Source organism: Macadamia integrifolia, chromosome 6 (genome assembly GCF_013358625.1).
Source record: "Macadamia integrifolia cultivar HAES 741 chromosome 6, SCU_Mint_v3, whole genome shotgun sequence".
Taxonomy (NCBI): Eukaryota; Viridiplantae; Streptophyta; class Magnoliopsida; order Proteales; family Proteaceae; genus Macadamia; species Macadamia integrifolia.
In genome coordinates, this window is record NC_056562.1 from 21,255,239 (window position 1) to 21,267,250 (window position 12,012).

Below are 12,012 nucleotides of genomic sequence, written 5' to 3' on the forward strand. Positions count from 1 at the left end.
CTACTCATTTATAGCTCATGCCATCCTCCTCAAGGGTATATGTGAGATTATTAGGGTTAGGAGCCGCTGGTGGCCAAAATTTAAGAAATTGTTCCTAGAGAAAGAAATAGTAGCTGATGGATATTATTTCACATGTGTGATGAACTAGAAAATGGTTTAGACTTTACAAGAGTTAAGATAGAGAGCAGTTAGCTGCCTCCCCTCCCTCCATTAGTTGGGTTTGTAATTTTTTTTTTTTTTATGAGAAATGGTACCCACAATATCAATGTGGGGAGGAATTTACACACTACACTAACGGTAATGCAAAGAATGGTATAATTCACATTAGTAAGAACATAAAAGACTGCCAATATGATCCCACATCTCATTATGTGAGAGTGCATGCTAGAATCTTACTACGACATTGTGTACTTCTATTTTCTCAACTTTTTATGGGTGAAAATCCCATCTTGACCTTTGCCAATTTAACAATTAATTTGAGACTCTCCAAGAGAATGGGAAAATAGCGTACTCTGTCATGGTTATGAGGCACTTTACAAAGGGTCCAAATCCTCCACAACGCACCAGCCCCTAGAGAGTGAAAGCATCAACAAGGACAAGATTTCCACCTTAGGTGTCATGCAGGTACTCCAAGGTAGTGATCATAGCCCCCAGGACAAACCCCCTTACGGCAAGCAACACTTTCGCAAGACCAATGAATGATAGTAAGCATGCCAAGACTCGAACCCACAACCAGTCGACTTGAACGGTGATGGATTAAAGGCATTTTCACCACTAGGCTACCAACCCCATTGGTCATGAAGCTATCTCCAAGTCGACCAATTAAAGAAGCACAATCACATGGGTAAGACCATAAAAGAGTGCCAATGTGAACCCACATCTCATTATATGAGAGAGTGCATGCTAGAATCTTACCACAACATTGTACTCCGTCATGCTTAGGAGGCTCTTTACAAAGGATCCAAATCCTCCACAACGCATCAGCCCCTAGAGAGCATCCGACAACTCAGAGCGATTGACACACACCCCAAAGTTAGGAAGAGGGTTCCTTGAAATGAAACATGGCCACTGTATTAGCGTGGGAGTCAATGAGGTGCATATGCAAAAGCATCAACAAAGACGAGATTTCCGCCTTTCATGAGTATGTTTGAGCATAGGTGTCACAAGCGTACGACTAACAATGCTTCCGCAAGACAATGAACGATAGTGAGCATGCTAAGACTCGAACCCACAATCAGCAGAGTTGAACGATGATGAGTTGAGGGCATTTTCACCACTAGAGTACGAACCCCATTGGTCATGAAGCTATCTCCAAGTTGACCAATTCAAAGAAGCACAATCACATAAGTTGCATAGAAAAGACAAAACACATCATAAAACTGTCGAAATCATTATGATAGTTGACATGAAACTAAAGTAAATTCAAAATATCAAACTCCCTATCATATGGAGTGGATGATAGTTGCATATAATTAGTGCTCAATTACCGACGCATATTGATTGTATCAGGTTGTATCAGTATCAATTCCAGATCAAAACAGTATTTTTTTATAAGAAAATACCACATTATATCATAATGGCCGATACATATCAGTAACGTGTCAGGTTGTATCAATAGCAAATCCGGATCAAAACAATAATTTTTTTATAAGAAAATATCACATTTATATATCATATTGGCCGATCCATATCAGTAATGTTACGAGTAAGCCGATACATTTTACCAAAAAAAAAAAAAGAATAATTCGATTCAGATTCCTAAAACTTTGATCGATATGCTGCATCCTACATGAGCAGGGGTTGGGCTCCTCCACTGCGCACAAGAGGTGACAGCGCAGATCCAACTATCTGGAGCGTCTCAAAGTGTGCAGCCGAGTGTTGATGAGATGCTCTAGGGTGTCAGATCTACACTGCCACCCCTTGTGCACAGTAGAGAAGCCAGATTCAATACTTGCGCATGCAACATCTGTCCTTTTTACTTCCAAAAAATGTATCTCTACGCATTCTAATAGGCAGTGAATGGGATAGATGTCTCACGCTCTGCCCATACATGCAGTGGAACCAGCCTCGCCATTTTTAGCCACCATTGGACTCTTTCTCTTGGGAAGATTACAATTTTCTGAGGAACTGGGAGAAGACTCCATTTGGCGCAAGGGGAGTTCCCGCTTACAATGGCTCTTACAAAGCCACAAACACAAAACTCCCAAAGCGCAGAATCTCAAAAAACAAACACAAACACAAACCTTCTTCTCCTTTCTTCACCCACCTTCCCCCCTCCCCCTCCCCCTCCCCCTCCTCTGTAACTTCTTATCTGTTGTTGTTGTCGTTGTTGTTGTATCATGAAAATGAAGAAACCTCGAAATCCCTCCATAGATAACCACAATGCCACCAACATCGCGAAGACCACCGACATCAACGGCGGAAAGAGCTTTTACAATGTCTCATTGTCCTTGGTTTTTTCACTCTGGTTTATCATCTTCCTTTTCTATTCAAAATGTGGCTATAGCCATGGAAATGGAAGTAAGGGTCTTAGTTCTCTTTTAATTTATCGTTTTCCAATTAACTAACAATTCCCATTTCCATAGATTTACTCCTAAAATCTGACCTGAAGACTATATGATATGGTTTCACAATTCATTTTTTCTCTTTGCTTCAATACCCATCTCCATAACTCCTGCAATTTCAATTATTATCATTTTTAGTACTGAATTCCTCTGGGTTTTCATCATTTTCTGCTTTATGAGGAGCACCAAATCTGGATCTCCAGTCAGTCCTCCTCCCCTTTTCCTGCTAGATCCCTCTATATTTCTGTTTTCAGCTGAAATCCCATTTCTCCTGGATTGAAAAATCCCACTTAGCTGAGAATATTTTCCCATCATGGTAGGAAATTTTTGGGAACCACAAACGCGTGGTTATCAATCTGAATTGAATAAAAATTAGAAGAAGAAAAAACACCGAATAAAAAATTAGCACTAACTACTATAACTCATAGGAAAATTGTAGCAATCATGTAGGAAATGAAGTAATTAACTAATTAGCATTTTAGGGTGTTCAGGATAGCTAAACTTCTGTTTTATACTTCTCTTATAAATGCAACAACTTTGTATTTTCTCTAACCAGATCCATTTGTTGCAGATGAAAGCAAAAATTATGCGAATGGAATGCTATTAAAGTTCAACTTTTCTATTAACAGTATCAATGTGGTTCAAGATCACTACTTTGCAGATTCCAAATACTCACTTCGTGAAACAAACATGCTGGAAGACACAGATGGAAATTTTCAAGGTTACACCGACTTAGCCTGTACAGTACAGCCACAAGAAATAAAGGCTAACAGAACAGAACAAGAACAGACAAGGGAGAGAGTATCTCGTCCTATCTACATAGATCTAGATGAGTTCCGAAACAAAACAATGCAAGGGAAGCGCGAGGTGCAAAGCCAGGTTGGGAACATTACCCATCGGCTTGAGCCCGGTGGTGAAGAATACAATTACGCCTCATCTTCAAAGGGAGCAAAAGTTTTGACCAATAACAAGGAAGCTAGAGGAGCAAATAACATCCTAGGAAGGGATCAAGACAAATACTTGCGGAATCCATGTTCGGTGGAACACAAGTTTGTTGTCATTGAGCTTGCTGAGGAAACTTTGGTTGATGCATTCAAGATCGCAAACTTCGAACACTACTCTTCTAATTTCAAGGACTTTGAATTGTCTGGAAGTTTGAGTTTTCCAACTGAGACATGGACCCCATTGGGAAATTTTGTTGCTGCAAATGTTAAGCATGCCCAGAGGTTCATGCTCCTTGAACCCAAATGGGTGAGATACTTGAGGCTAAGTTTACTGAGTCACTATGGCTCAGAATTCTACTGCACATTGAGTTTATTGGAGGTGTATGGGGTTGACGCAATTGAGCGTATGCTCCAAGACCTCATTGTGGTTTCTGAAGAACCAGGTTCGGATCAGTCACTGAATCACACCAGTTCAATTGGAACAAAGTCTTCAATAAAAGAACCAGGTTCCAATAAGAGGGATGTATCTAGTCAAGTTCAAATTGCAGTGGATGCTGTTGGCAAAGGGTTAGATAACATTGATGATGGGCAAAGGCCTAACATTGAGGTCACCAAGAATACAGTATCAAATAGCAATATTCCTAATCCAGTTTTAGAAGCTAGGCATCAGAATAATGGGAGAATACCAAGTGATACCGTTCTAAAGATCTTGATGCAAAAGATGAAGTCTCTTGAGTTAAACCTGTCAGTGCTGGAAGAGTATATCAAGCAGTTGAACCGGAGTCAACGAGATGTTTTGCCAGAGCTTGATAAGGAGATATCTCGATGCGCCTTGCTAATGGAGAAAGTCAAATCTGAAATCAAAGGCCTCATAGAGTGGAAAGAGATTACGGTACGAGAGTTTATTGTCCCTAGGATACATGCTTCAGATATCTAGATTGATTTTTTTTTTTTCTTCCAAATGGTTAGGAAAAGGGAATTAATGAGCTCGAATGGTGGAAATCTGTTGTGGTATATCGAATTGATGCATTGGAAAGAGAGAATCGAATGTTGAGGTAAGAAAATGCATACTTTTGATCCTTACTATTTATCCCCTAGTAGTTTGGCTCTGATCAATCTTTTAATCAAATGGAAAACTATTCTAATTGAATCATGTTGTATCAAACTTCTTATTTTCCCAACATCAACCATTCAGTCGGTTAACCCTGTCTGCTGGGTGGGACAATAACAAACAAGCAAAGAAAGGAACTTAATCATTTAATGTAGACAATATGATGCAGAACTAAAAGCTCCAATAACAACAACTCAGCCTTATCTCAACGAAAATATTCACCGGGTATTTAGTATTGTCTTATTGGTTAGCACCTTGGAATTAGGGCCATAAATCACCCAAAAAGTAATAGGCTAACAGCTGTAGACTTATCCCACAAATTCTCCTATAGTCTTATGTGCATCTTGTTGTCATTAAGTAGGATAACCTCGCTGAACAAACATCTGCATGAAATGAGAAACCACACTAATCGGAGTTTATGTTTTCTCTGTTGTTTATCTTTATATCCTGAAATCATAATCAACTTTGAGTACTCAGTATGCTCAAAAAAAAAAAAAAAAAAAAAAAAAAAAATGGGGGGGGCTGGGGGTGGTGAAGAAGAAGAGAGAGAGAAGAAGATGCATTAGATATTGTAGAAATGCATAATAGATAAACCAAACAAAACACTAAAGAATAAATTGGAGATTGATAAAGTTGATAGAATCTGGGGTCTTCTAGCACCATTCACATGGTCCTATCCAAGAGATCTAAAAATAAGACATATGATCCTTCAAGCAGCAGTAAAAGTGCTGTCAATGCCTTATCCATTCATCTTTTGATTTATATACTATATCTGACATTTCATTTATTCATTGATTACAGATTAGACATTGAGAAGGTTTTAACCGATCAAGCAAGTTTGGAAAATAAAGCGCTTGCCATGTTAGCTGTGAGTTTTTTCTTTGCTTGCATTGCGGTTCTCAAGCTAGTTTCGGAGCAGGTCCTATCTTTCTTTAAAAACTCTCACCCTGAGAAGGTCCACAAGACAAGTAGAAGTTGGGTTTTGATACTGTTTAGCAGCAGTGTAGTAACCTTCATCACCTTATTGTAGGACTAATCTCACCCATTTTTAGCTCTAGAAAATTCATTTTAGTTGTTGTTGCATAGTCTCCTTTTCTGAAATTTGAACTCTTGTAATTATATTTTGTTTTAGTTAAATTGAGATGGCCTTATCGAAAGTTCTTGCATGGTCTAATAAGGAATTTTCAATTTTAGCAATAACTTGACTCATCCTCAGATCACTCCCGTTTACTTCAAATCTGGATTTTGAAACTTGGTTTGATGTGTAGAGACTGAAGTTGCCTCCTTTAGTGTCCCAGAGTAGACTCAGTTGGCTCTTTCTGAGGATGTTCATCTTTTGGTCCTGTTTGGGCATGCGAGGTGGTTCAGGCAGATCACAAACCTGAATGAGGAAATACTTGTACTTCTCGACTGCAAGGTCATGGACCTTCAAATTGCTAATTTTTGACATTTCATGATGAGCAATGAAAAGTAGACTTCCCCTTGACCACTCTGCATTCATGATCAATGCGCTTTAAAGCCCAAAACCTGTGTTAGATCTGCTCAGATCCTGTATAAAGGCAGGTCAAGGAGGGGGTTCGATGTGTGATAGGTCCCACAATAATTTTCAATTATAATCAGTTGTTTGATTTGGCTTCCCTCCGAAAGAGGGAGAGTAGATGAAGGGAAGAGAACTTTCTCTACTGAAGACTTGTTAGAAATACATTGTTTCATTTTCTTTTTTATTTTTTATTTTTTTTGGGTTGGGGTTGGGGTTGGGGTTGGGGTTGGGGTTGGGGTTGGGGGGGGCGTGGCTTGGATTGCATCTAAAGTTCTCAAGGTTGGTTTTTTCCTGCACTTTTAAATGCTCACTCTTCCTCTTGATCATGAGGAGAATGGGTTGCAAACAATTTACAAACCATACCTTTACAAATAAAGGACCACTTGCATGATTTGAGGACAATGTAGCAGGCATCATATAGCATACTACTCAATCAAAAATTTCATTTTTCCAAGCAATGAACAAGTTTCTATCAAAAGAGGGAGAAGTAATACAACGACCATGTGTAGACGAATCATTATCTACTCTCTTCCGAGGCCCAAGACATGGTATTAAAACTGAAAGAGCTTCCATGGCTAAAGAACCTCACAAGCTTGAAGAAATCATGGAAACTCACAATAAAGATCAAAATCTCACCTTCCTTTGGATGATTGGGTCTTTGAATTTTATCCTTCTTCTCTGTGTACAGCTTTACTGCTTCCTGGACCAGCTCCCACTTTTGCCACCACTTTTGTGCAGGAGCCTTACATCCGTTATCTCTATGTCCTTTGAAGCAGCCTTGCACATGTCATACACAGTTAGACCAGCAATCGTCACAGCTGTTAGTGCTTCCATCTCCACCCGTCTTCCCAGTGGAAGCAGCTTCTCCTTCTATCTCAACACTGAAAGCCTTCTCATTCAGGGTCAGGTCCACAAGGACGAGTCAGACTGATGTTGTGACACAATGGGATAAGGTTGCTAGTCTGCTTAGCCCCACTAATTCCTGCAATCTTCGCCACACTGAGGACATCCCCTTTGGCCACCTGATTCTCAGAGACCAAATCAAACACCTTCTTAGAACCCAGAAGAACTTTGCACCCAGCGATGGCGACTCTGTTGCTGATGCCTTTGGAAGAAACATCCACCATCTGCGCTTCCCCTGTTATGCTAATGTGGGTCAAACGTTGTTCATTTTCGTCAGTTCCACGAGGAATCAACTGAGGTTCTGGGGCAGCAGACAAGTTGACAAAGCCAGAAAGGTCAGTCGGAGGAGTTTCGCCGAATACCGACTCCATTTCCTGAAAACCCCATTTTTGGGTATACGCATGAATTAACATGAGTTCTACCATTAGTTTATAGTGCCTGAAAAAAAAAGTTCACTTGATTCCCAGAAACATCTTATAGAAGAAGGAAAAGTTGCTGTGATGCGCCGAAGAAACATGGTGAACGTGATGACTGGCTGTGTCCCTAAGAGCTTATTAAAGGAAAATAGGAATTGCCCCAAGCAGTTGACCAAGCTCAAACGAGGCTATAAGGTAAGATGGCCGGCGGCATATAAATAAGTGCAGCTTCTTTCAGGCATTTGCACATACACCTAGTGGGCACTCGCCCAATGTCACGACTTGACAAAGCCACGGCAAGTCCGCATAAGCGGTTCTGTCATTTGTGTACTAGCGAACCTGCAATTAAAACCGGATCAAAATCCTCTGTTTTTCTCAAGGAAAAATAGGGATGAGAAAAATAGAGGATTATTTTTCATTAAAACCTCGACTCATAATCGTGATGGAAAAACATGGATGACAAAAGTCGTATTCTGCACCAACGGTTCAGAGAATCATTTTGCTATATATCTTAAAATATCCGCAAGAGGCCCTGCACGGCTGCACCCACCCACCCACAGGGATGCGCACCCCAAGCATGGGCACGAAGGCCTCTTGTGGACACGAAACACTTAACTGTAGGTAGATAAAAAAAATAAAAAAAAACACATAGAGAGATATAAGTTGCGATCACAATTGAAAGACTAGGTTTTCAAAGGAATTAGATCCTCTTCTACACTCGAGAGAGCCCAGGCACATCTAATGACTATGCGCTCCTTGGGGTATGTGCCAAGTGCTAGGGTGGGTGGGTGGTCGGGAGAGGTTTATTCCAAATACACACGGAGTTTGTCCTTGCATGGAGGTATTTTTTCATTTATTTGTTGATTCAAGGTAGGCGGAGACCGATTCCATAAATCTAGGGTCAAAATTTGCATTCAAAATTAACTCATGGTGTCTCACGTACACAAATTTTTACTTTGTTTGATTTTCTCCTGATGGCAATTACAAAACATTTTCAAATTTATTTGTGATCCTGTAAGACGTGTTTCCATGGATCAATTTTTTATGACCTTAATTCCTTTTTAAGTCTTACTAATAGCATGACAAACAATTAATAAATAAATGATGCAAGACATTCCCAGCAAAATAAGTGGGATTTTTTTCTTGTGCTTGGCGGGGCTGTCTAGAATTTATTATCTCATCATTCATTATTTCATAAAAGTAGGTTAGGTGATGGATTGTCTTAATGGTGGACGTAATGCATGTAGGACGCTTTGACCTGACCGATCTATATGGTACGTCAAGTAAACAACTGGTACCTTATTATAGTATGTCATTGTAAACATGTGGCTGATTTGTAGTGGTGCGTCAGGTTGATAACCGACACTTATTATAATTAGCTACAACCCGTCAATCTTTTTGCATGGATCCTTGCACTCGTCTTTGTTTGAAATTTTCATGTAGCCAACCTCATTAGTTCGGATATGGTTTTGGATATTGTTGTTGTTGTATCATATATCTATCTTTATTTATATAAGATGGGATACAATTACAAGGTAGTACAATGCTCATGTGGCTAGGTTGGTGCAAAGGTGGGCAGCTTCCACAAGTCTCTGCACAGGATCACCCACTAATTACAACCAAAAGCATTGCTTGCCGTAGGAAACTGCTTTCCCTTTACACCACTTGACAGAGCCTTATATAGAATCAAGGCAGTTCAACTATGGGGTTTCAAAGAATTGCTGTGAGATTCTAAATACAGGTTGGCCATTATAAAGGTGTTCCAGGAATGAAGGGAAATCTCCTTAGTACTACAGGGATTAACTCTGAAAATAGTATTCCAAGGTAGCCCAACTCCCAACCCTTGACCACTCTGTTATTTATGTTAGGTACAAATGCAATGGACCAAAGAATTAAAGATTTGGGTAAACCCAAGTTTTATGTGCTATCTACTTCAACTTCACATAGCATTTATCTGAATAACATTCAGAACACTCAATCCAATGAATTCCAAATTCCATAAGAATAACCCAAATCATGAAATGTTAAGATTCAACATTACCAATCCCATGAAGGAGCCAACAAGCCAAAGAAAAAGGCAGCATATTCAAAAGTTCCTTTCACTTGATGCTAGAAGACCAAACGGGAATAGATAGAATGCCACTATACCATATACCACACCCATATAAACTCTCCAACTACCCCCCCCCCCCCGACTTCTACTCTTTGTAGCAGTATGGTCCCTTCATTTTCACCCCCATCCTATTTTATAAACTCATGAATGACACCTTTTAGTAGAAATTGCGAAATCATGTCTCTGCACAGGATCACCACTAATTACAACCAAAAAAAAAATCAAAATCATGAGTCCATCGAAATACTTTCTGTCGAATCACGCAACCAAACACCACCTTAGCAATCTATTTCAATCTGTGGTTATTTGAAAACAAAGACTGACGTATTGTAGATGTTGAAGTAGCCCACCAACTGGATTTGGTTTATTAGTGTGATAAACCTGCTGAATTACCAGGCAAACAAGAAGAATTGGGACTGGACTTAATTCTATTATTATTCATTATCAACAGGTCCTGAAAAACATTGAATCAAAAAAAAAAAAAAGGTACTGAAGAACAAGTACTACTTCGCAGACCAGTAATTTAAATCTCTACTTATTGTAAAAAGAGGGGGAGAGGGGTTGTAGATCAGTCAGTACATCTTTCTAGTTTTTGGATAAGGAGAGTGGGCCAACGTGGGAGAAAATATGGTTGCGGGCTTATTCCTTCGAAGGCACAGCCACGATAATGCACTTTTACCGATCTTGGAGGAATGTTGAAGTATTGGAGATAGATGTAACCATGGAAATTGAAAAATACAGCTTCAGGAATATGAGGATGGAAATCCAATAGCATGATTTGACGATGTAGTAGACCTATTGGCAGCTCATGTCTCAACGACCATTGGCCCTCGTTTGAATGGTAAACCCATACTTGAATGGAGGTCAATGTATCGGTGAACACTGCTATTTGGAGAAGGTTGTCAGTAGACTCTCCCATGACGCATTCGTGGATGAACTGGAAGGGTGGAGTTGCAATCATTTCCATATGCCCATCTACCTTATACGGATCATACACCCCGATGTGGAAAGCCACCCAGTGAATGGCTCCTCTTATCACAGTGGTCTTCCTTAGTGAATCCAAGCAGTAATAATTGCCAGTGCCAGTGAGCGGCACCATAGATTGCCTCCATTTGCCCGTCTCGGAGGAGAAAGTCCCTATCTTAACCTTGTTTCCGCTGACAGCGTCACGACTTCTAGTATCAGCATGCACCACTTTGTATCGGATTGATGAAGTAGTGGATACATCAGCACAATTGGCAGCGACAAGACCCATGATATAAGAAGTCGAAGGTTCCCAGTTTTTACCAGGAGGAGGAGGAAGTTGGTAAGACTCCTTGGTGACAGGGTTGAATATATAATAGGTTCTAGGGTGAATACCGCATAGGAGAAGACCATTGGAAGAACAGATGATGTTGCCGAGCGAGTTAACAATTTGTTGAGATGATTCCAAACTGATGAAATCTCCACCTCCTCCTCCTCCTTCCACTGCTGAACAAGTCACTCTTGATGGTGGTGATGTTGCCAAGAATTCAAATGTTTGCCTCTTGATACATCTGGAACCACGCTTTCTTGCTGTTCCTTTTTTCTTCTTGATAGGTCTGAAATAAACGAGTCGTTCCATTGCTGGGGTTTGGAAGAAACCCACCAGGTGTTCACAATGAGGAGATATACTAGTTATTCCTCCAAATTCAGGGGAAATTTTTTATTATTCAAACTAGCCTGAGTTGTTTTGCCGCTACCAGTTTCTCCAACTAATATCAGTGACTGGTTAGCCTTCAGAGCCTGGAAGAATTCTTCTTTTATCTCCCATACAGGAAGCGTCTTTCTTATCTCCAGGATTTCATAGTACTTTTGTGAGTAAGGTCTGCCATTCCATTTATTAATACAGGCTTTCTTCGCGGGGACACAAGTTTCGTCCACCAAGTCGTGACCTTTCACCGTAGACATTCTTCGTATGTATTCCTGAACAAACGGATGTAGGGCCGAACTGGATAGGAGATTCCAGAACAAATATATATAGAGAGATCAGGGGGCTCAATGACCTTCGATGAAAACCTAGCAAAGCAAAATTCATAAACTCTAGAGTTATCCTTCTTTTCCCCACTTCCTTGGCTCGCAAGCTCTCAAGTACAAACAGGGAAGAACACAGATCTTTCAGGGGGCTTCCGCTTTTTATACGCAGACGAGGGAGAGTGAACAGAATAGGGTTTGTGAGTTTGTCCTAGTTGTAATCTAATTGAAGTAGGCCAATAGGTTAATTGTATTTGTTACCAAAAAAGAAAAGGAATAGGTTACTTGTACTTGCCACCTGGGATCCAACTCCTTTTGAAAACCATAACCCAACCCTGAGTTTCTTAGTTGAGCCCAAGCCCAGCCCGTCACAGCCCCAACTTATGCCCCGGAAAATCCAATCCTGATTCCTGATCCGCCCTTAGGATC

General features: G+C 40.3%; 2 protein-coding genes and 1 pseudogene across 2 annotated transcripts; 1 reads left to right on the forward strand and 2 right to left on the reverse strand.

Moving 5' to 3' along the window:
• Positions 1-3,160: 3,160 nt before the first annotated feature.
• Positions 3,161-4,802, forward strand: LOC122081347 (SUN domain-containing protein 4-like). Its single transcript, XM_042648429.1, has 2 exons — positions 3,161-4,400; positions 4,478-4,802. Exons 1-2 carry the CDS (start codon positions 3,162-3,164, stop codon positions 4,565-4,567), a joined length of 1,329 nt encoding a protein of 442 aa, XP_042504363.1. The 5' UTR covers position 3,161; the 3' UTR covers positions 4,568-4,802.
• A 1,748-nt stretch (positions 4,803-6,550) lies between these two features.
• Positions 6,551-8,144, reverse strand: LOC122081348 (annotated as a pseudogene).
• A 1,946-nt stretch (positions 8,145-10,090) lies between these two features.
• Positions 10,091-11,765, reverse strand: LOC122080745 (F-box protein At5g03970-like). Its single transcript, XM_042647572.1, has one exon. It carries the CDS (start codon positions 11,192-11,194, stop codon positions 10,160-10,162), a length of 1,035 nt encoding a protein of 344 aa, XP_042503506.1. The 5' UTR covers positions 11,195-11,765; the 3' UTR covers positions 10,091-10,159.
• Between the last annotated feature and the right edge of the window lie 247 nt (positions 11,766-12,012).

What these genes read in the sequence shown, in the direction of transcription:
- LOC122081347 (XM_042648429.1), top strand. Translation starts at nt 3,162, where the DNA reads ATGCTATTAAAGTTCAACTTTTCTATTAACAGTATCAATGTGGTTCAA. An exon ending in TAGAGTGGAAAGAGATTACG is followed by an intron (nt 4,401 to 4,477) that starts GTACGAGAGTTT and finishes CCAAATGGTTAG; the next exon opens with GAAAAGGGAATTAATGAGCT.
- LOC122080745 (XM_042647572.1), bottom strand. Translation starts at nt 11,194, where the DNA reads ATGGAACGACTCGTTTATTTCAGACCTATCAAGAAGAAAAAAGGAACA.